The sequence below is a fragment of the Hippopotamus amphibius genome, chromosome 3, assembly GCF_030028045.1.
Source record: "Hippopotamus amphibius kiboko isolate mHipAmp2 chromosome 3, mHipAmp2.hap2, whole genome shotgun sequence".
In the NCBI taxonomy this organism is placed as follows: Eukaryota; Metazoa; Chordata; class Mammalia; order Artiodactyla; family Hippopotamidae; genus Hippopotamus; species Hippopotamus amphibius.
In genome coordinates, this window is record NC_080188.1 from 74014758 (window position 1) to 74039356 (window position 24599).

Consider the following 24599-nt stretch of genomic DNA (forward strand, 5'->3'; position numbering starts at 1 on the left):
CTAACACCTTACAAACCATACAATGAATATTATTTTTGGTTTAAAGAGTAAATATGTTTAAGTAAATGAAACTTCTGATTTTTAAAATTCTGTCCACATACATAGCACTTCTGGCACTCTTGTTTTGTGCAGATCCAAATTTTCCATGGTATCATTTCCTCTGTATGAAGACTTTCCTTTAAAATGTGCTATACTGCAAGTCTTCTATGAAATCTCACAGTTTTTGTCTGAAATGATCTTTATTTCATCTTTATTTTTGAGGGACATCGTCTCTAGATATGGAATTGTGACTTTTTATGTATGTTAGTATTTTGAAGATGTTACTCTATTATCTTCTGGTTTGCACAGTGTCTAATAAGAAGTCTACAATTCTCATCTGTGCTCCTTTGCAAATAATGTCCTTTTTTTTTTCTGGTTGTTTCACAGTTTTCTCTTATCTCTGTTTCTCAGCAATTTAATATCTGTTTCTTTTTAATGTTTACTCTGCTGAAGTATGTTTTGCCTCTTGGATCTGTAGTTTCATTTTTTCATCAAATTTTGAAAAAATTTGGTCATCATTTCTGCAAATAATTTTCTGTCCCCCTCTTGTTTTATTCTAGGACTCTAATTACATGTATGTTAGGTTTCTTGGTATTGTTCTATAAGTCATTTATGCTCTGTTTTTATCATTTTCAGTTATTTTCTCTGTGCTCCATTTAAATATTTTCTAGTACTATGTTTGCAAGTTCATATTCTTCTGAAGTGACCAATCTGCTAATTCCACCCAGTGCATATTTTTATTTCAGAAATTATATTTCACTTTTCTTTGAGCTCTACGTGATTCTTTTTTTAATCTTCCTTTTTCTCTCCTCATCCTGTGTGTAAGTTTCTCAGCTTTCATAAGTATGTGAACATCTCTATAAGTGCCATGTTAAGGTTCTTATCTACTAACTGCATCATCTCTGTCATTTCTGGGTCTGTTTCTATTGCTTGATTTTTCTTCTCGTTATAGATTATATTTTCCTGCTTCTTTGCATGCTTGGTATATGCTTGTTGAATGCTGGGGTATTTTGTGTTTTTCATTCTTGGTTGCTAGATTTTATTGTATTCTTTTAAATAATGTTGGATTTTGTTTTGTATGAAGTTAAGTTACTTCACACCGGAAGGACTCAGTAAGATCATTTCAAACCTTATTTTTAAGCCATGTTAGAGCGAATCAAGAGCAGCCTTTAATCTAGGACTAATTTAGCCCTACTACTAGGGCCATGCCCTTCTGAGTGCTCTAAACAGTGTCTGATGTATTACAAAGCCTTTTCACTCTGCTGGTGGGAAGACAAGCCATTCCCAGTCCTCTGTGACCATCAGGACTTATTTTGTCTGTTTATTTCTAGTACTTATTTCCTTGAATTTTGATAGTTTATTTGCATGCATGTGCCAATCAGTACTCAGGTAAAGATTTAAAAGCATCCATTTACAGATCTCCAAGGCTCTTTCTGTATGCAGCTCCCTGCTTTTTGGTACCCTGTTCTGCAAACTTCAGCCTTCTTGGCTTTTCCTGAACTCCGCTCTCTATCCTGTCAACTTAAGAAGTTACTGTTTGGCTTCTCCCTCCTTGTGTTACAGCCTGGAAACTGCCTCCAGGAAGAAACTAGACAATTATAAGGATCACATAGTTTGTTATCTTCTTCCTATTTTCCCATGCCTAAAAACCATTACTGTATACATTTTTGTCCAGCTGTCTTTTTGTTGTTTAAGGTGAGAGGATCCATATTATCCTATCATGGCTAGAAACAGAAGTTCTAATTCCATGTATTTCAGGTATAAGTATCAGTCTTAATATTATTTCACTTTTTTATCTTTATTTTCCTTATTTTAAATATTCTAATAAACACAGTTTTGTTTTTTTATATAATAGCACTTATTTTACCAATTAAATATTTACCATATGAGGGAAACTATGAAAAGAAGAAACATAAGTTCTAATCCTGAAATCCTGAGTTAAGTTTTAGAATGAAATGCTTTTCTCTTTCCTTAAATACAGCAGAATGCTCTGACATACTACGTTAAGGTTGAAAAGATACTAGGAATTGGAAGGTGTTAGATTTTCTCAAATATATTGTGAGCAAAGCCTCTAACAATTGTGACCAAATACTTTTTTATTGTTGTTTAGCATTTCACAATCTCCATACTGTGAAATAGCCCATTCTTTTAATTTCTTACACTGTAAAAGTTAAGGACCATGTCTGTGTAGTATTTGTCATGTAGTATTGAGTACAATACCACACACAACCGGGTGCTCAGTATTGCTTTGTGATGAGTAGGATAATAATGACTCTCTAAACAAGGTCTAGCAACCTCTATGGAGTAGAGACTGATGGGCATTGGAAGCTAATGGCATACATATACCTGAGCTATGAGATACATGTCTACATTTGGTCCTTATTTTTTCATTTTGAATTTCTTTACATTACTTTTTCTTCTCTCTCTCTCTTTTTTTTTTTTTTTTTTTTTGGTCAGAGTATTGTATAATTTTAGTCTAGGAAAAGGAAAATGCATTTTTATGCCACTCTATTATTAACCTTTCATATCTTATGTTAAAAAATGTGGCTTATGCTTTGCCTTTTCTGTTGGGATTATTCATGTAAAGTCAGAGTCTGTCTTTTGTTATAACCCTACATCATAACAGTAAATAATTCTTTAATATTTTCATAAACTTATATGCAGCAGACATATGCAGTTATCCTTCAGAAGATTCTTTTTTTAGGAATTAAAAAAATGGAACAACTTAATTGAGTTTGTGCACATTAGGATATGAAAAATTTATAGAAAATTTGTGAAATTTCAGTTATGTTCCATATATAGCTGAATACGCTATATAGATAAGTTCCTAAGAAAACAACTTAAGAACTTATTTTCCAAACATGCCAGTTCAGAGTCAATAAAAGAAACAAGGGGACTATGAATGAAGAAAAGATTTATTCTCTAATCCACAGTGTGCAAGCCCCTGATCTTAAAAACTAAACGTTTGTAAGTTAAATCTTGCTAATATTAAACTACACAAAAATTTAAGATGCCACTAAAATGATTCACTTTTTATGCTAGATTCATGGATCATATTTTATTTTAAACCATGAGCTAGTCACTGTCTTCATACACTATGCAAAACTCTGTTAACTTCGATCCTACTTTGAAATTCTGGGCATGAATTCCTAAAGAAATGCATGGCTTGCAAACTTAACTTTAAAAAAGTCCTTCTGATTTCAAGGGTTGACAGATTTATTAGTAGACGAAGCTTGTCTACTCAGTAAAAAGAAAAAACAAAAAAACACAGGGAAAAAAGTTAGAGCAATGCTGAATTAAAGGAGGAGAAAATACATGACCTGACACCACCCCAAATCACTGCAGCAAGATGTAAATGATGTATGAAATGACAAATCCCTGTCCAAAGCACAGGAAGAATATAAATACTGCTCGGAAATCACCACAGTGATGCGCTATTTGCTAGAATTTTCTGCTTAGGTGAACCCAGGAAAACCTCACCTCATCTACAAATCCAAAAAAGAAATGAACCAAAAAGAAATTCTATTATTTTACTGTATGTGACACCCTCCTCTTCTTTCCCCTTTTCTTAGGCATAACATATTCACTGACTATTAGACATAGTCATTGACTATTAGAATACTTAAGTATTGTTGAGAAATTTGTCTAACAATTTTTAAAATTTTACTTATTTTTTGGTATTTTTGTTTGTTTTAATTTTTTTTAATTAAAAAAAAAGGAAATATCAAAACATATATTGCATGGAGGATACCAGAAGGGTTTTCCATTCCAGAGTCAAGCAGACCTGGGTCTGCACCCTAGTTCTGCTTAAATCCTGGGTTTGTCTTAAGCGGCATGATTTTGCACATTTTTTAAACTTCTCTGAGCTTCAGTCTTTCGCTTTGTGAAATGGAGATAATATGGACCCACAGTCTGAAGGTTAAGTGACATAACATAAACCACTGAAGTCACTAGTACAATATCTGACAATGCACGTAGTTGTAAAATTTGGGTCAACTTTTTCCTCCCTTTTCATGATAGAGGTACTTGTTCTGGCATGGAAGGAAGGTTGCATTTTCAACTGGAAATCTTGGGTTTTGATTTTTCACTTTTTAATTTATTAGGCAAATCGCTGACATTTCTGAATACATAGCTAATTTATTTCTGAAAATACATATTGGTTATACCCTATGAGAAAAATATATGAAAATGTAGACTTCAAAGAAAAACATTAAATAAGGGCAAGGTATTATTATAAATTAACATATCTGAGTCAAAAATATATGCAGATATAGTGTCCAGGTTTCTATAAATCTGTTCTTCAGGCACACCAGGAATTAGTGTTATTTTACTCTAAAATGTTTTCATGAGAATTTTCTTTGGCCAGTTTCTGGGCATATTCATTGGAAGTATCACATAATAAATTGCAAGATGTCCTCAGAATGCAGAGGTTACGAATGAGTATACTGGAAGTGGACTCCAGGACACTTGACTTTGCATTTCTAATCAAGATGCAATTTGACTTTTTCTATCTTGGTTCTCTCTATATCATTCAGATGCCCTGATTCATTATGGAAACTGATGCTGAGTATTTACCCCATGCCAGACTACCATTCCTCTTTACGTATACAAATGCAAGTCTCCTTTGGAAAAATTAAAACCTAGGTCCCACTACATTTCAAACAATAACTAATACTTTTGGAAGTTTTTAGAACCTTCTCCCAGTAGATAATGTTACAGAAAGTAAACTGAGGCAAAGGAATTACTCCATGCCACTGGTAAGGATCCAGTTCTGCTCTTAAATGAAGTGACATTCCTTCTCAAAGGTGTAGCTTCATATGCATAAAAATCAAGTGATCACCAGAGGAAAATAATTTTCAAAATATAATTTAATTCATTTCATATGACCATGAACCAAAGAAAATGCAAGATGTCAAAGAAAAGAGAAAATATACCTCAACAAATAATAGGTTTCTTTTCCTACTTGGAAAAAAAAATTAATGTTCAGTAAGATTTGAAAAGAGAATGAGGCCAATTCATTTTGATCCTGTGGCAATACTTTGAAGCTTGCTTTTTAACCTAGTCTATTTTACATTTCCAGATGCTATGAAAGGCAATGTATGCAGAAAGCAACACCAACGGGGATTTGGGTATTTCATTTTCCCCACTGCAGTGATGATTTGGTTCTTACTTTTTCTGAAAGCATCTTTAAAGAATTCTTCAAGCTGTCTGGAGAATGCTGGCTTGCAGAATTAAGCAGTAGGTCTGCATGGGTTTCTATCAGAGGTTGTAGCTGATTGATGTTGCTGAGAACTTCTTTTGCTTTGGCTGTGTTTTCAGGTGAATAGTAAATAAACTGGTATCCAGTACTGCAACAACAAAGATAAAGGCGAATTACACGATGAGCACAAAGACTTTTCAGCACTTAGTACCAGATGGCAAATGACAAACAGAAGTCCAAAGAGCATTACTTCCTATTGAACAGATAAGAACTATTTTAAGAGATTTTTATGATATCCTAAGAGTTTTTAAAGTCAAATGATCAAGATATTTTGTAAAGTCAAGTGAAATAAATCCAGTCCTTGCTCAATCACTGAGAAGATTCTTCATGATTACATATGTCAAGTAATAGTATTCAAAACAAATTAGTATTAATATTATTAATAACTACTAATGAACTTGAAGTCACACAGTACAGAGAGAAAAGTATGAGCCTTTATATTTATGCCAATATGAATATAGGTCCTGGCTCTACCACTTCCTAGTCAGGTGATCCTGAGCAGCCTTTAGCTTCCTCGTCAGGAAAGTGGGAATAATTGTGCAAACAGTTCTAAGAGGTGGGTAAGACTGATCAACATTCATGTGAAATGCCTGACACAGAGCAAGCATTTAATAATTACTATGTATATTGTTCCCCATGATACTTCAGGAGGGGGCATACATTTTAATAGCTGAGAAATGAGTAGAATATAAACTAAGGCCAAGTGGGCATATGGAGAATTTTATTGCATAGAAAAGGGACATCGATGGCATAAAAATTCCATTATGTTTTTTTTTTGCCACCCTTTTTGTTTCCCTTGTGGTTTCTCATTTGACTTGTAAAAATATAAAACTGATTACAAATGAAAGAATGACTGACTTTTATAGTCATCATTTAGGAATTGGTCAAGCATGTTATGGATGTAAGAATTTCATGGAATGAAGGAATCTTTGGCCAGTTTCATTAGGAAAAACGCAGGAGGCATTCCAGCAGGGAAAGAAGTAAAACAGCAAAACATCAGCCAAAGAAAAAGAAGAGAGTGACCATGGTTGGTACATTTACAGAGTGGGTGCAACATTTGGTTATATCCCTTCATATCCAATCATTAATGCTTTTCTCATAATATCTTTGAAACCAAGTCCCCCTAAAACAAAGTTCCCTTACTGAGTTCATGATTAACGTCTCTATCCAAAACTGTATTCCCTTCCTTGTCGCCTCTGACCTCAATCTTGCGCTCATCAACCAGATGACTATAACAGCTGTTGTCCATTAACATTGCTGATGTACTAAAATTGCTCTTGTAGATATCATCATCTTACAAACTCAGGTTGTTTCTCCAGGGCAGGATGAGCTAACAGGCCCCCAAACCATGGACACCTGGCCTGAGAATCACAAACCAGAGATATGCTGACTCCCAAAACTAAGATTAAGGACTAAGGAATGTCACAAGGAGATGATTAATCCCAGACCCTATTTCTTTCCCTTTAAAAAAATCCCTAACTCAACGACCAAGTTGAAGTGGCTCTGAGGCTTGCCTCCCCCTCCCTTGTTTGGTGCCCTGCAATAAATCCTCACTTTGCTGTCAGAGTTTGGCTTTCTGACCCTCGGACACATGAGCTTTCTGCTGGGTTTCACCTTGCAACCGATGTTGAGTATTTATTAAATGTTTTCTTTACATTTACCAGCTAAATTGTTAACATTCCCATAATTCCATTTCTTATTTTGAAACATTAACATCCAATAAGAAACATTAGCATCTAGGATGCACTATCCCCTTGCCTTAACACTCATGATTTTCAGGGCAAAGTATCAGTTTTTTCAGAGAGGCGATATAATAAATATTTCTATTATTTTATTTATTTTTTCACAATTATTATTATTTTTTTAATTATTTTTTTGGGGGTACACCAAGTTCAATCATCTGTTTTTATACACATATCCCTGTATTCCCTCCCTTCCTTCACAATTATTTTTAAAATGTCCTTGGTTGCTTGGACTATTCAGGAGAAAGGACAATAAGTTAAATGAGGGATACAGGTTTATAGAGGCTAAGAAACACATTGCTATCCTGGGACACTGATGAGAACTTGCTCTTAATTTTGTATTTGTAGATTTTTTTTTTTTAAATTTCAGAAGCAGGAGTTTAAAAACAGAACATACCACTTAGTTTAATGCAAACTGAAGCAAATGACAAGTAACAATGGTGAGGAGGAGAAAGAAAACAATAGTCCCTGCCAATTATCTGTCTCTTTCTGGCTCATCTGATCTCCTGTGGGACGAGGCTGAGATCTTTAACAAAAATCATGAACTGAGATATCTCCCTAATCATCTGTACTCAGACTGGATACAAAAATTCAATCCACTGTAGTCTTTAGTAAATCAAACAACTCCATGTTATTTCCACCAAGAAAAGGATTATCTAAAGATATTGACATATACACACTACTATATATAAAATAGATAATCAACAAGGACCTACTGTACAGCACAGAGAACTAACTACACTCAGTATTTTGTAATAACCTATAAGGGAAAAGAATCTGAAAAAGAGTGTGTGTGTGTGTGTGTGTGTATAACCAAATCACTTTGCTGTAAACCTGAAACTAACACAACATTGTAAATTAATTACACTTCAATAAAAACTAAATGAATAAAGATATTGATGTGTCACCAGGGTGGGGGTGATATTTGATACCCAGCACTTTTGACAGCCAAGAATAGGACTTACTAAGGACCAGACCCGGAAAGCAGCCTGTGAGGGCTGCTCTGTGGTCCCTTTTCACTAATCTGCTCTTCTGTTGTTATAATTTGCTTTCTGGTTTTATCTTATGGGGATGGATAGGCCTCCCATGGCTTAGTTCTGGGAAAGCTAGAGTTCTCAAGGCCAGTGTGGTCTTCCCTCCTTCTCTCCACAGACCTTGTCCTCTTTCTGAGTGTGTCATTCCTGGCCTCTCACATATTCACTCCTATGGCCCTCTTTTTGACTCCTCTTTTTTACCTTCCTTCTGGACTCATATCACACTTCCCTGGCAGTTTGCTGTCACTTTATTCCTGACAATTATCTATTTTCATTATTTTTTTACACATATTTCCTACTCTGCATATTCCCTCCTCTCCATTGGAGGAAATACATTGCCAAGATTTATTTCTTACATCTTCTTTCCTTACACGCTAGTTCAGTGGTGCTCAAATTTTAATAGGCATAAGATTTACTTGGGGATGAGGTCAGGGCCTGGGTCCTTTTAATGAAGAATGCAGGTGCCCTGGGAACACCAAGAGATTCTGCTGCAGTAGGTTGTAGCCTTCATAACAAGCATCTCAGGAAATTCTGATGCAGGTGGACAGCTGAGCACTTTTAGAAACAGCCTCTGCCATTGTTTTGACTGTGAGTAGCCCTCTATACGTTTGATCACAACACACGACTCCAGTAAAAGTTCCTCATTCTAAGTTTCTTATTCCTAACTCATTCTCATTTTCATGATGCCTTCTATAAGGCTAATTTTGCACTCCATCCTTTTTTTTTTTTTACAGTTTTGTGCATTATTAGTCATCTATTTATTTAAACTGAAGTATAGGTGATTTACAATGTCATGTTAATTTCTGCTGGACAACGAAGTGATTCAGTTATACATATGTATATTCTTTTTCATATTCTTTTCCATTATGGTTTATCACAGGATAGTGAATATAGTCCCCTGTGCTATACAGTAGGACCTTGTTGTTCATCCATCCTATATATACTAGTTTGTATCCGCTAACTACAAACTCCCACTCCATTCCTCCCACCTAACCCTGTTGGCAACCACAAGTCTGTTCTCCATGTCTATGAGTCTGTTTCTGTTGCAATCCATCTTTATAATCAGCACAAATTGCTTTGGTTCACTTCTCATTACTAGTGTTCCCCCCTGCCCCCCGCCACCTTTTCCATCATCCTTTCATCTTTTCCCTCCCAATATATTCCCCGCCCTCTTTCTCTCCTCCCCTAATACATTCTGCAATTGCCATCCTGGGACATAACCATAACTCCTGCCCCCTGTTTCTGAGTCAGTTTCTCTTTGAGAAGAGTTATGTAGCAGACCTTGGTCCTTTCGGTTAAGCCTTCTAATGATGAGCATCTTACCTACTGAGGCTGAAAGATTCATTTTCCACAATAAAAGCCAATGTTGGTGTCCAGGACGAAATAGTGTGGTATGGAAAAAAAAAAATCACCACCCACAAAATAATTTTAAGTATACATAAATTTCGTCTTCCTATTCAGTGCTTTATTCTTTAAACATATCATATATTTTAACAGTTATAGCTTCTTAAATAGAAAGTTATGAGTATAATTTAATTATTGAGATAAAAAGAATATAGCTAAACTCTATTTTATAGTGGTCTGAAATTTAAACTGAATCCAAACACTTGAATCAACTATCAATCAAGCAAAACCAGAAGAAAGACAAAATATTTGCTTGGACTAAAATATTTTATAGCAAATAACTAATAACTAATAAATAAATAATACAGCAAATCACAGATAAAGTGGAAATTAGTGTCATAATTTTTATATTGATGAAATAGTGAATTAAAATATAGATGTATGTATTATATTGATGAAATAGTGAATTAAAATATAGATGTATGTCTATATATACTTTAATGTAATATATATTTATCAAATTATTTAATATCCAATTAATTAGCATACACATACCCATACTCATCTATTCATGTGCATATTGTTACTAGAGGTGTCCTTTTTTATATATAAAGAAAAATAAAGCACATAGTGAAATAATATTCATATTTATAATCTATGATAACCAAAATACGATTAAAACAATGATAGTATGTTCCTTTGTGTATATCCCACCTCGGTCACTTCTTGCTGGTCCTCCTTATTTCTCCTCTAGTGTTCCTTTCTTTTACCTTCATGTCCTTCCTAAGTAATGTCAATAAATCTTGTGGCTTAAAAATCTCAGTTGTGCTAATGATTTTCAAATTCCTTAATTCCTAAAATTTTCCCTGAACTCCATTAAAAGCAAAAGCTCTCCTCTTGACAGTTTCAACTTATCAAACTGAGCTCCTGATCTGCTCCCCATTCTCTACAACCAGCTCCTTCTACCCTCTTCCCCATCATAGTTCACACCAAGCTCACTGGATGTGGCCACTGTTTCTTCTCTTCCTCTCTTAACTTTTGCCCAATTTTTCAGAAAAGTCTACCTTTTTCTTCCAAACACATGCAGAATTCAACCATGTATTTCCACACTTACTGCAACCATGCTGGTGCAAGCCACAATTATCTACCATCAGGATTATTGCAATAGCCCACAAACTGGTCTCCCACCTCCATCCTTACTCTGAGACATTGAAATCCTTGACTTGTGCTTAGTTGGATGGAGGCAGGAAACAGGCAAGGAGAGAGAAATAAAGCAGTTCGTTCTTAGCCCCCTGCCCACACCCCAAATCTGGGGACTCGCTCCACAATTTATCTGTGCCTCCCTTCCCCCAGGCCACTGCTACCTCCACTCCTTAACCCATTTGGTCAACCAAGCTACTATTTTGGCAAATGCAGTCATGGAAAAATACAGATGAGGGATGATGAGGAGGAAGGAGGGAAAAGGGAAGGAAAACAGAGGGAGGAGGGGTATGGGAAGATTAGTGTTGACATGCTTAGGAAAAAATGCTATGGAGTGATGTGCTTCCACTCATGTGGCAGAGAAATCAAAGAACTATTTCCACTTCTTTTTTTCCCCCTACTCAAGCACTACTTGTAAAAAAGTGATTTCTTAAATCCAGAGGGAGGGACAGACATGCTTTCAGTTTCGAGAAGAAAACCATGTGGATAATAAATGAAAATTTACACCTTAGTGCACTTGAATATACCCTTCTGGCTTCACAGGGTATAACTGTGCTTCATGAAATTGTGGAAGGTAAAAAAACAAAACAAAACACACAGCTCTGCTTTCCCCATGCATCCTTTCCTTTTCTTTTTTCTTTTGCTAGAAGTGTGGCTTGGAAAAAAGAACTTAAAGGAAAACTATTTGTTTTGTTTACTTCCTATGGATTTCACTTGTATGTTAAATGAATTACAAAATCTATAATGAAGTGAGTTACAAAATCTAAACTTAAATTCGATGTTTGAAACTAATCTTTTTAAAAATACTGGTTTCTTGGAAATTTTAGAATCAGCATTTCAAATAAAGCTTGACTTTATTGTTTATTAGCTCTGTGACAGGTGATGCTAATTAAGGAGGAAAAAAACTAAAATTCATTTCATTTTGGCTCAACTTGCCCTCAAAGGAAATTTGCTTATTGGCTTTGATCACACTGGCTCCTACTAGCTCATTTTTCAGCTTGAAAGTTCTTATTTGAGATTTTTTGACCATCAGGACTTCTTTTCCATATATATATCCCATATATATATATATATATATATATATATATATTTTTTTTTTTCTCTCCTTAGTCCTATGCTTGCTGTAATAAAAGGTTCCCAGATACTAGTATAAGACAAAGTCCAATGAGTTTTCACTTTCTTCCATGGCCTATTCCCTTTTATTCCTGGTTTCACTTGCCCTGATTTCCTCTGCTAACTTCTAAGAGTCTGGTCAGATCTATTTCTGCCTAGTTTGGCTTCTGGTATTTTCAGGCTCACTCCTCTGTGAGGATGTGATGGAGCAACACTCAAAGCAGGTGTCCTGATTCCCTATCATCCAAAGAGTTTCTCAACTCCATCCTGAGCCTTATTCATTCATACTCCTAATTATAGAGTAAAATAAGATATAAGAATAAAAACCATTCCCAAATATGCCAGCAACGTAAACGTTCCCCTGACTGCAGATGGGTCTCAGGGGCATTTTTTAGGAGTGATGGAAATATCCTGAGACTGGCTTGTGATGAGGATCACACAACTCTATAAATTTGCTAAAAATCACTGGACCATACACTTAAAATAGGTCAATTGTATGGCATGCAAATCACACTGCAGAGGTAGAGAGTAGAATGCTGGTTCCCAGGGGCTGGGGGTGGGGTGGGAAATGGAGAGATGTTCATCAAGGGGTAAGGTTTTCATTTACACAAGTTATACGTTCTGCCAAGCTCCTGCCTCAATGATTCACTGAGATCCTTCCCCCTCCATTTTTCCCTTTAAAAACTGTCCTGACTGAGCAGAATCTTTAGAGTTGGTCTCTGAACACGAGTGCACCATCTCCCCAGATTGCCGGCTTTTCTGATTAAAAACCTTTCCTTCCTACTGACAAAAAAAAAAAAAAAAAAAAAAAAGGGATGTATATGTTCTGGAGACCTCGTGTACGGCCAGGTGACTAGTTAACAATGCTGTACTGTATTCTTGAAATTTGCTAAGAGGGTAGCTTTTAAGTGTTCTCACCACAAAAAAAGAAAGAAAAGAAAAGAAAGAAAGCAAGAAAGAAAGCAAGAAAGAAAGAAAGAAAGAAAGAAAGAAAGAAAGAAAGAAAGAAAGAAAGAAAAAGTGAAAGAAAGAAAGAAAAAGTGAAAGAAAGAAAGAAAAAGAAAGAAAAAGTAAAAGAAAAGAAAATGGTAACTATATGAGGTGATGGATAGGCCGATCAGCTTGATTGTGGTGATTATTTCACAATGTATACACATATCAAAACATAAAGTTATACACCTTGAATATATAAAATTTTTATTTGTCAATTATACCTCAATAAAACTGTGGGAAAAAAGCAAATGTTCCCAGCATATGATATTATAGTGCTGGTGATTATGATTCTGGGATAAGAATACAGGAAAACAGAAGGTATATTTAGGACCCATTTCATTTATTTCCCTGTTAAATCTGATATTTTTATGGAGGATCTCTAAAAAAGCCAATAATTTATACTGTAGAATTTATAGTAATAATCTAAGTGTCTCTCTCTCTTATTTTAATAGCTAATAATTATTGGGTCTATAATATGGGCCTAGAATTATGCTTCCTTTTTTTCAGGTATTATTTTATTTAGCTGTGATGACAACTCTCTGAAGAACAAATATTCTTCCATTATATCAATTTAGGAATTGAAGCCTCAGTAAGCTAAATAACTTGGTGTAGAACATACAACTACTATAGATGGTAGAACCAGGATTCAAATGCAGGTCTATTATTTTTACACAGTTTGAACTCTTAGTTGCGTTTTACTACCTTAGGAGCATGGTATTGATCCATTTTAAATCTGAAAAAATTACAACCATAACTAACATAGGAAACATCTTTTATTTATAACATAATGGTAAGTACAGCATATAAATATTAAAACAAAATGTAATTGAAGATGTTCTCATCTAATTAAAACAAAGCTCATTAGAGAAGATGTATGATGCTATTTTATAACACAGATAAGACATAAGAAAGAATTTGAAACTCATCTCACCAAGAATTGCTTTCAACAAATATTTAACGACTGCGATTCAATAAATGCACTGAGAAAAGCAAAAGGCTGGAGTTAGCCAGCAAGATAATCAGTGAATGAGTGTGATGATGTCTGTCCTCTAAATGTTACAGCCAAGGGATGGTAGCAGAGAAGAAGAAAAAGGGGGATAAATAGCTGCTTCCCACAAGTCCTTGCAAACCTAAGGCTCTACATTCTTAGTGTATGCAAAAATCACCCAGGTAGCCATAGTTTCAGGGTTTGTTTACTAACCACTCAGTACTATATAGATCTTTACATTTCCCAGAGGTCAGACATTCAAGAGCAAAGCAAAAGGAGGTCACATTGCATCCAAATTTCTTAGGTATTTTGCTGTTGGAGATTTTTTTTTCATACCTAGTTTTCTCCATATTTGTTGTTAAGTAGAAGGGGCAAAAGGGTTTTACAGAGACATTTTCTTGCTCTACAACTAAATAAAAAAGAGGAGAGATAGAAAACAAAACAGAAAGTCCTAAAGGAAATAGGACTCTGTGTCTATCTCTACCACTCTAAATAAACTTGTTATCCTTTCCAAAACATTCGCCAATACATGTCCTCTGTGTATACATAATTTCATGTTTTCTTGCAAGTACATTTTTATATACATCGCTAGATACTTCATAATCCATATGCTAATTGAAATGACTACACAGTGTTCCACTTTAGTGATGCAGACCAGCCTGCTTATTCATTCCTTCAAGATGTTTCTAATATTTTACTGTTATGAATAGAATCTATGAACACCTGAAATATTTACTTTTTAAAAAATTACTTTCATTGTATATAATTCCAAAGTAAGTGGTTTTCCTGACGTGTATTTAGGAAAGCTGTAGATAATCAATACGGCTAGAGTCCTAAAAACATTTTACTGACTACTATACAGTAGCAGATTCTTGAGTCTAACTTTCCAGGTCTGTCATTAGCTGTGTGGGTGATTCAATCTTTGAAACGTATTATCTCATTGATAAAATAAATAGGGGAATTTGTAATCTCTGAGATTTCCTGTAAATTCTAAGACCTAAAAGATTCTTTATTGCAAAAAAAAAGACATACTCAATAATTTTGTTTCCCAAAACTTCTTTTCATACTGAATATAGACAACTGATCTTATTAAGTAAACACTGGAAACAAATGGTGTACTTCCTGTATTCCCTTTCCTAGTGACCTTGCCATTCACCCAGTCATATTAACTAGAGATCTAAGAGTCGTTCAACCCTGCCCAGTTTCCCTCAAGTCCTCATCCGGTTGGATTTAAGTCCTATAAAAATCTCTTTAAATCTTCTTTGACTCCAGACTCACCCATTTCCTCTCAGCAGCACTATTGTAATAGCCTAATTGTTTGTCCTTAGTTCTCTCCACATAGTAACTCAAAAAGCACATCTGATCATGTTAATCCCCAGATAAAAACCTGTCAATGAGTCCTCTTAGCCTATAGGATGAGCAGCCAGGACTTGACATAGCAAACAAGTGTCCTTCATATTTGGTTTCTATCCTTTATCCCTTCTCTCTCTCTCTCTCTGTCTCTGTCTTTGTCTCTGTCTCTCTCTCTTTCTCCCAGCTGCTCTATGTCCCTGGAGTTCCTAAGCCAAGGTGCACTGAATGGCACCAGCCTGCCCACGTGTGCTGAACAGAAGCCTGGGGGTCGCCCACAACACCTCTGAATTTTTTACCTCCCACTTCAAATAGACACATAAAGTTCAAACAATTGCCAAGTCCTTTAAAACCTCTCTGCAACTAATCCCCTTCTCTCCATCTATGCTTAAACCACTCTAATCAAGCCATCTTTCTCCCATAGAATCACTGCAATAACTACTTACTTACATAAGCCTCTTAACAGCAAAGAAGACACTGGAATAGTTCAGGCAAGGTCCCATCTAATAAAGATTCTGCAGTGACACTATTTTTCTCATGTCACCCAAGCCAATTGCATGATTATTCCATGACACAGATCTCATGTGTACATTTTTTTAAGTTAGTACTTTCACTATAATCTTGCAAAGAATGACATAGTCTAGAGTTAGTTTCTAAAACTCTGGAAAATACAGTATTTTTAAATTTTCTGGCAATTTATTTGTAGATGACTTTCTTTTCTGCTGTTTGCTGCCTTAGGAATGATAGATTTTAAATATCTAAGCTAACAGAGAGCTTTAAAGAACATGCTGGAAATTACTCAGTATTTAACCTGAGTACATAGGTCTTCCTTGGATTAAATACATACTAGTTAAGATGACTGAACTGTCATGATTTAAAATATTTTTTTAGTTTATACTAAAGAAGAAATGCAACGCCTGATTTACAGAAAATAAATCCTCAAACCATATTTTCTTTTCATATTTAGTTTTTTAAGTAAGCAGGAAAAAAAAAGGTTTCTAGAGTTTGCTATAGATTCCGCATTTAAGTCCTAATATTCCTATTGATTAACTTTTTCTTCTGACATAAAACCAGAAGTCATATCTTAATAACTGTGTGAAATTAAAACAATTTATTGTAAAGTCAAATTATCCAAAGTATCTTCCTGAGAAAGAGTGATGATATACTTAATATTTTTTTCTTCAAAAAGCTCAGGAATGTAACCACTCTAACAATCTGATGATTTCAACAGAAATCAGCCACATCTACAGTGCTGATGAGGAAACTAGAGGGTAAAAGCTCAGTGATTTTCTGACATCGCACAGTTAAGATTATGTGTTTTACCATTTTCAGACACTGTTCTCTTTACCAAATTTATTATCACTCTAAATTCTAGGATCACTTAGCAAACTTGTCTGCATTTACAATTAAAGTCACCTTCTTTAAAGGAAAGATTCAATTTTTAAGAAGTTTGAACTGTCACACTTGATGCAGTGCTTCTTGCTTCGGATTATACCTTGCTGCACACGCTTTTGGGTCGGTGATTGGAAGAATGTTGCTAACTTTTAAATGTTAAAGTCACCACTGCATTGCTATAATATTGAACCAGATTTTAGGTTGGCTATTTTTATAAAAATCATCAATCAGCTTTCCTCTTTCAGGACACATAAAAGTATATATTTTCCCTTCCTAGTGAGTCATGAGCAAACACAAACATTCTAATAGGTGACAAATGACTGTCTGAAAGCCTACGAGACATTTTCCACAAATGCCCCTCCCTATGTTTCTGTCACTTAATGCTGACACAATGATCTCTTCAGGCAGAGTAATTTGTTTTTCCTTTTACTTCTCTGACAGACAATGCTTTCACTTCTTTCATTTACTCCTTCATATACTTAGTCATTCACGGGGACACTTAACAAGTTAGCTCCTGGGGATACAGACTCAGTCCACGCCCCCAGAGCACACAGTCTAGAGGCAAAGAGGGGCAATTAGGTATGTTTGTACACTGAAGGCTAAAAGCAGATGTGGCTTCGCCAAGGAGTCAGAGAAGACTTTGGGAGAAAAAGAAGACTTCAAGGCAGAACTGAAACTGAAGAACTTCGATCTGGTTCACTGTGGAGGGTGGTATGAGAGGAGGACATGATGGTGTGAGTGGTGAAAAATGAAGCTGGAGAAAAAGTCAGGATCAGATGACATGAATGTATTATGCACCTTGTGCTTTATTCTCCAGGTAAGAGGGAGCTATGAACTGTTTAAAATGATGAAATCAAAGGATTGTACTTGCCTTTTAGAAATATTATTCCAACCAAGGTGAGGAAAACGGATGAGATGAGAGCCAGCCTGGAAGACGCAGAGTGATTAAGAGATTTGGCAGCAGAACATTTAAAAGATGGTGATTCTAGGGGTTAGGATTATCCTAAACCATAACTGATTATTGAAATGAATGACTTCCTAAGATACAAGAAAGTAGAAGTGATAGAACTGATCTTTTTTTTTTTTTTTTTTGGAAGTGGAAGCAACAGAAGAAACCATAGTCAAGGATTTTCAAGTGTCAAAGTTGAACATCTAGATGGATGGCGGTGTCTTAAAGAAAAACAATCCCCAAGAGAAATTTGTGGGTAAAGGGGTGAAAGGTGACTGAATATGTTGACTTGGAGATGTTTGGATGATAGCATTAACATGGAGCTGTCTACTAAATGGTGGTAAATACATGTCTGAATTTCAAGAGCCATGTCTGGGCTTAGCACAGAGATGCTGTATGAAGCCCAGGATATGTGGGTACAAGGACCTCCTGTATAGCATGGGGAACTATATTCAATATCTTGTAATAACCTACAATGAAAAGAATCTGAAAAAGAATATATGTATATATATAATTTAATGGAATCACTCTGCACATATATGTATAACTGAATCACTTTGCTGTACAACTCAAACATTGTAAATCAACTACACTCTAATAAAAAATTAAAAAAGAACATGTGGGCAATTAGACATATTATGCACATTAACACAGCTTTTTTGTAAGGCAATATGGCAGCATCTCTGAAAAGTAACCTCTTCAACTAAGAAATTCCACTTTTAGGAATTTTATCAAAAAGAAACACAAATTTGCAAAAACATAAGAATAAGAATAAGGGCATACCTTGCAAACACAAAGAATTATAACATAGGAACTATCTAAACGACCACCAATATCATATTGATTAGATAATTATGCTACATTCAATCAATAAAACCCCACTTAGCTTTTAGCAAAAAAATGAGATTTGTATACGTGTTGAAATTAAAGGTTGTTGGAACATTTTTTGAGTAAAAAAATACTTGTTTACATATTTTATATAAGTAATAGCTAATATCTATTAAGCCCTCATTATGTGCCAGGTACCATTATAAATGTTTGGTGTATATGAAGTGGTCAAATCTTCAGAACAGTCCTATGAGGTAGAGCAATATTATTTCTGTGTTACGAATGAGGAAAGTATGGTACTGAGGGGTGAGGTAATTTGACTAATATCACAATGCCAGTAGGTGCCTGAGCCAAGATTCAGATCCATACAAGGAGCAGAGCCTGTGAATTACCTGACAAGAGGGTTTCTGCCTTGCCCCAGAATGGAGACCAGAAAAACGAAACTGAGTTATAGGAAAGTCAAGAACATTACATTGCCATGACCTGAGTCTGTGGACAAAGAGTTGTGATCACTGAAAACTCCAAGAGTTGGGGAACTAAAGAAAATTGCATATGCAAATACATTAAGCTGTTCAAATTGGTTTACTCTGGGGAAGCAGAATGGAAAAGGCAGACTTTCCAGTTTTCACTTCTTTATTCTTTGAATTTGTGTGCTACAAGCAAATATTATTTTTTGTATAGTTTAAAAGAGAATGAAGGAGGAGAAAAGCTGCATTACAAATTCATTTAGGATCATATGCAATTTAGCAAAAATGCTTTCATTCCCTTATATTACATTTAGTTTAATGTTTTGCAAGTGTCATCATTTAGTTTATAAAGTACGTCCAAGCCTCAGCAGGGCTATTGAATTAGAGTATTTTATTCTCTCTTGACTCCAAGCTATAGATGTGTAAGAGCTAAAACCCACCTATTCTTGAAGATTTGTTGTTGTGCACAGGGGGCTGTATATAGAAAAGTACACATTGAAGAGAAAAGCCTGGTACACAGTTTTAGTAGACCTAGGACTGCATTTGCTCAAATAGGAACTGAGCTGAAAGCTAAGAGTGGCCGAGGAGAAACTGACTCACTGGAAGAAGAAAATATACCTCCAAGGAATCAAGTTATAATCAACCCCAAAATTAAATTGCTATCTCCTTGAAAATTATATATTGTCAACTACTGGACAAAGTTCAAAAGAAAGAAGAAGCAATGAATAAGTCTTTTATTCACACTTCTTATTTCTATAGGGTCTGTATGATTTCACTATATTTTTAAAATTATTTTTGGTGCTATAAAGTGTGTTTTTTTCTGAAAGAGAAAAATGTGTTTGAAAGTGAACAGGAGATGAATTTTAGCTGTCATTTTAAGACTGATATTATTAAATATAGTAGCTTTATTGTATTGGGCATGACTTCCAAAACCAAAAATACATAGGGATTTTTAAATGGAGAGAACTCAATTTATATACTTTGTAGGATTAGTCATTTTAAGCCATTTTGAATTTTTAAAATTTATAATAGAAAAAACACAAAGAGGTAAATTACATATGGAAAAACAAACTGAAAGAGACTGTACCAACATACTCCCAGTAACTGTCTTGTTAAAGCAGGGAGATTCTGGGTGATTCCTTCTTTTGACTTTTATACATTTGCCAATAAACATATTTGCAAAATTGTCAATAGGAAGCAATATATTAAAAATACATATCACTAAAAGATCAAAAATATTTCTATTTAAAAGATATATGATGCAGTACATGGATTTATACAGAGTTATGATCTCAGACTCTCACTGCTCTGCCAGTGAGGGACGAGATAAATCTCTGAGAACAACCTAGAGATCAAGGCAGAGACAGAGAACGAGCTGCAAGTGGGGGGAAAACAATTGGCTCTCAAAAGCAAACCATGGATGCAGTCTTATTGCTTTCACTGAATACATTTGAATCACTCATTCCCTTTCACAATAGCAATGAGAATCTTTGTCTTAAGCATGAAAGTGAAGGGTTTGAAAACAAATATCTTTGTAACTGCTGACTAGTCTGCTCATATGTTACTGGAGAAAGAACATAAAGAGGACAATTGGAAAACTCTGACGGTTTTGCTCAAACATCTCAGCTTTATGCCATTAATGAAAAATGTTAATTTATGTTTTAACCCTCCCCCCTCCCAATTAAGCAGTGGTTTGTGATTCTATCTGATGAATATATTTCAACAGTAGTGGTATGATTTTGCATCCAGTTCTCCCTTTTCTGGTTAATTGGATGCTTGTTACACTATGGGCTACAGGGAACTTCCTTCCTGATGTGATATTTCTCCTTTTACTTTAGAAATCTCGTATTTATAATAGAGAATTGGGAAATTTCTACTCGTATTTCTCCTTACAATAACAGGGAAAAGTTTCCTTAAAAATTGTATAACCACTGTGATTGTATAACCACTGATCTCATAAAAAGTAAGGCTGGTTTGTTGAACTCTTTGTATTGTTTTACTTTCCTTCAGAAAATTCCCCCATATTCTAGTACAGACTCAAGTGTCATAAGCTCAAGGACAGTCTACAATATTTCTATTGGTAAAATTTTAGTTTATTTTCCTTGTGACTTTTCCAAATGATATTTTTCTCTCTTCCATTTGAAATGTGTGGGGGTAGTCAATCTTGATTATGGGACCAGATTGAGGGGGTGAGGGGCATGGAAGGAAAACCATGGTAGACACTCAAGACAGGCATCTGACACTAGGATCTCTCGCAGGGAGTTAGCTCTGAGTTCCTCCCTAATGAACAGGTAGATCATAGGGAATTAATATTCTCGAGGAGTGAACACTGAGCCTCATTGGTTTTTCTTCTTCTTTACAAAGGCTCTTGGTTTTCATGAGGTGCCTTTTTATCTCAATGAAAGGGCTGTGCTTTCAGGTCATGATCCTACTCAGTGAAAGTTCTGGCCGAATCTGAGGTTCCTGCTGAAATTAGAAATGATCAAATCTGGCAAAATATGTGTTGCCATGGTAATTTTTCGCTTTCTTTTAAGTAATGCTGGATGTAAAGAATTGATTCGTATTTTGAGGGAGGAGTCCACAAGCTTCCATAGTGCCTAGGTAAATCACCACATCCAGAAACAAATAAGTGTTTGATGAACAAGGGAATACATGGAAAAAAGAATATATATGTATGTATGTATAACTCAATCACTTTGCTGTACACCTGAAACTAACACAACATTGTAAATCAACTATATTTCAATAAAATTTTTAAATATGGTTAAATGATTAAAATGGTAAATTTATATATATTTTACCACAACAAGAAAAAACTTAAAAAAATTTAAAAAAACAAAACAAAAAAACCCTAAAATAATATATCAGTAATCAGGATTTTGGTTCTCCTAGAAACGTTTCATGTTTACAGCATGAAAAGCTGTATAATTTGCTCAGTTTTATTCCTCCACATTACTCAGGCCCACGTTTTCCCAGATCAAAATTCTTACATCTTTATCCCCATCTTTGGTTCCACTTTGTAACAATTTAATGCGTTGGGGATTCTTTAAAGAAAAACTTCCAGTAAGCAAGATGTAATGATTTTCTTTAGTATTGCAACAAATAATCCTTTATGTAGATTGTCTTTCCTCCTGATAGATAGTAATTGAGGTTCTATACATTTTCAAGTTTAAGTCATCTGTGTCACTATTGCTGTTTCTAGTCTCCACACCCTTCATCTGTCTTCTCCCAGTACTACTCAGTTATATCTGTACCAGTGGTTCTCAACCCTGGCCACCCATCAGTCTCACCTGGGAAGCTTTTAAAACTTACCAGTGCCTGGGCTCCATTCCCAGGACTGATCTCATACGTCTGGGGTGATACCCTGGCACAGATGAAATCCTTTAAAGCTCCGAAGGTGACTCTAACGTGCAGCCAGGGTTGAGCACCCCTGCTCTATATGATATTGACCTTACTGCATTATGATTATTTGTGAAACTTTATCTCCCACTGAGGTTTTTGGCACTTTAAATCAGAGATTATATCTGATTTATGTGAATTCCAATGCCTGTTGAATGTGATCTATGGAATGCTTGTAAGCTAAGTACCCTGTGGAACACTCCAGAAGATGCAAAATTCAAGAAAACATCATCTCCTAACCCAGGAAATCACAAACAGTTGTGGAAATAACAGTCTAGAACACTTAGTACACCATAACTGTGACCTACTAAAACTACAAGGGGAGTAAAAATAAAATATTAGGATAAAAAGTCAACGCACCTTGAGAAATCAGAAGAACATAATGGAGAAGGTAGAGTCTTAGGATGCACCTTGTATAGAATTTTGAGTAGGATTATGAATGTGGTTTTGACAGAAAGAAATGGAAGAGTGGGGAGATAAAACAGAAGAATTTCTTATGAAAGGGAACAGAGTAAGGAAAAGGGAAGAGGTGGAAAACTGAAATTCATTACGGAAACAGTTTGTACAGCATAAAGAAATGAGTTCAGGAGAAGGAGATAATGCAGGTAGAAAGTCAGGGGGTGAAATCATGGAGGCTTCAAATGCCCAGTGAACAAGTATAGACTCCTTGATGGTTTCTGAGCAGAAACTAATGAACTGAGACATTTGTCCTTCAAAAAAAAAAAATCAATCTTCCTAATTAATTATCTTGTAGCCTTTTAAAATACTTTTTTATGTGATCTGAATTATATTATATGAATACTATAAGCAAGGGATTCTTATGTTAAAACCCTTTTCATTACGTGGTCAATATATTCATCAAAAAATAGATCACTAAGGAACAGACAGATAAATTACATCTGTTCCCAGATGACAATATTTCATCAGCTTAGCTGAGAAGAAAATAAACAAAGGAGAGGTAGTAACAATAGCTGTGGTAGTTCTCCAAAAATCAGGTCTAAAAAACTTGGCTATCTTTTTTTTTTTTTTTCAGGAGGGGCCGGTTACCTAAAGAAAGAAAAGGCAAAGAAAATCTCCTTCACTTAATGTAATTTTCTGCCCTGCCAAATGTAAATGAGTACTCATTTCCTACAGTCATATTTACTTCTCTATTACTGCTTGTGATTGACAAATGCAATATCTGTTGCTGAAAAAAGCCTGCAGAAAATGATTTGATTAGTGTGATATCACTTTAGGTGTGAAATCTTTGCTCAGGTTAGCGGTCAACTTGACGGACAGGCTGATACCATGCTTATCTGTGTATTGCCTCAGCAAACCATATTTGTCCCATACCATTGCCCTATGGCTAGTACTTTTAAGATCTATGCCAAGTTATTATTTTAATTTAAAAATTGTATTTCATCAATAAAGTCATCAATAAAGCAATGAGATATATAACACATGAAAAACCTAAAGCAAATCAATGTTTACAAGCATTGGACACACTTTTTGCTTTTTAAATTTGATCCTAGAGCTCTGGGTGTGTATTTGTGTATGTGTGTTTATATGTACGTAAACATCCCAGTGAGATGTGAAAATAGTGAAGAATTCAGATATTCATGCAGATATTTAAAGCTCAAAAAATGTGTCTAACTAGACAACTCAACATTTCTCTTTGCCAGTAGCACATAGTGGTATTTTATGAAATTATAGGGTTAGGTTCCGTGTTTCACATACTAAAGCTTTATGTGCTCAACTAGGTTCTTTGTACCCTGTGGACAGTTTTCAATCTTCTAATTGTGTCATGCACTTTAAAATTTGAGAAAAGCAAATAATGAATTCTCAAGGTAGAGACTTCTAGTTCCAGACAAGATGGAATAAACACAACCTATTTTACTTTCCCCACTAATCACCAAAAATAAAACAAAACAAGCCACCCTGGACTAAAGATATAAGTCATTTATCAGAAGATTCTAAGAGGTGAAGAAAAGAAGGCAGACTGGCTAGGAGCCTCAGGACTTAAGGAATGACATCATAATTAGTTCCATGTTTTGTTTTTTTCTTTCCCTTCTTTGCCTCCTATATATCCCACCTTGAGTATAAGAGATGCCCTCAATGCAGCAAAATGTCAAATAAAATAGCACCCAAGAAAAGTCAAAGACTAGGAAAAGGGTAGCCCAATAGAACAGTAAACTTTTAGCCATACCTGCCTGTTTTGGGGGTGAATATCACAAAAATAGCAGTATCCCTCCACTCAATGGATGGTACAGCGAGGGGTCAGTGAGAAACATCCCTCCCCAGGAAAGCCCATGGGGAGAAACTTGTATTCCACTCTTATTCTCATTTCATTAAAGGGATGGCATCCCTTTCCCCATGGGATCTGTCAATGAACTGACTTCCAGCCTCCATGAATTAAATAGCAGGGGACACTTTCCCTCAGAGCCCCTAGTTGGAACTCTGAAGTCCACTCCCTGCTGCAATAATAACGCAACAGAACCACTTTCTGCAGCAGAAGGATT

At 35.3% G+C, this 24599-nt stretch overlaps 1 protein-coding gene across 9 annotated transcripts in view; it reads right to left on the reverse strand.

Annotated features, from left to right (window-relative positions):
- The window catches only part of INPP4B (inositol polyphosphate-4-phosphatase type II B), a 746563-nt gene that overhangs the window by 123082 nt on the left and 598882 nt on the right, over positions 1–24599 (reverse strand). For all 9 annotated transcript variants that reach the window (XM_057725716.1, XM_057725717.1, XM_057725718.1 and 6 more), the window contains one exon: positions 5210–5387. In XM_057725716.1, the coding sequence (XP_057581699.1) occupies positions 5210–5387 (178 nt within the window). The remainder of the gene's footprint in view (positions 1–5209; positions 5388–24599) is intronic.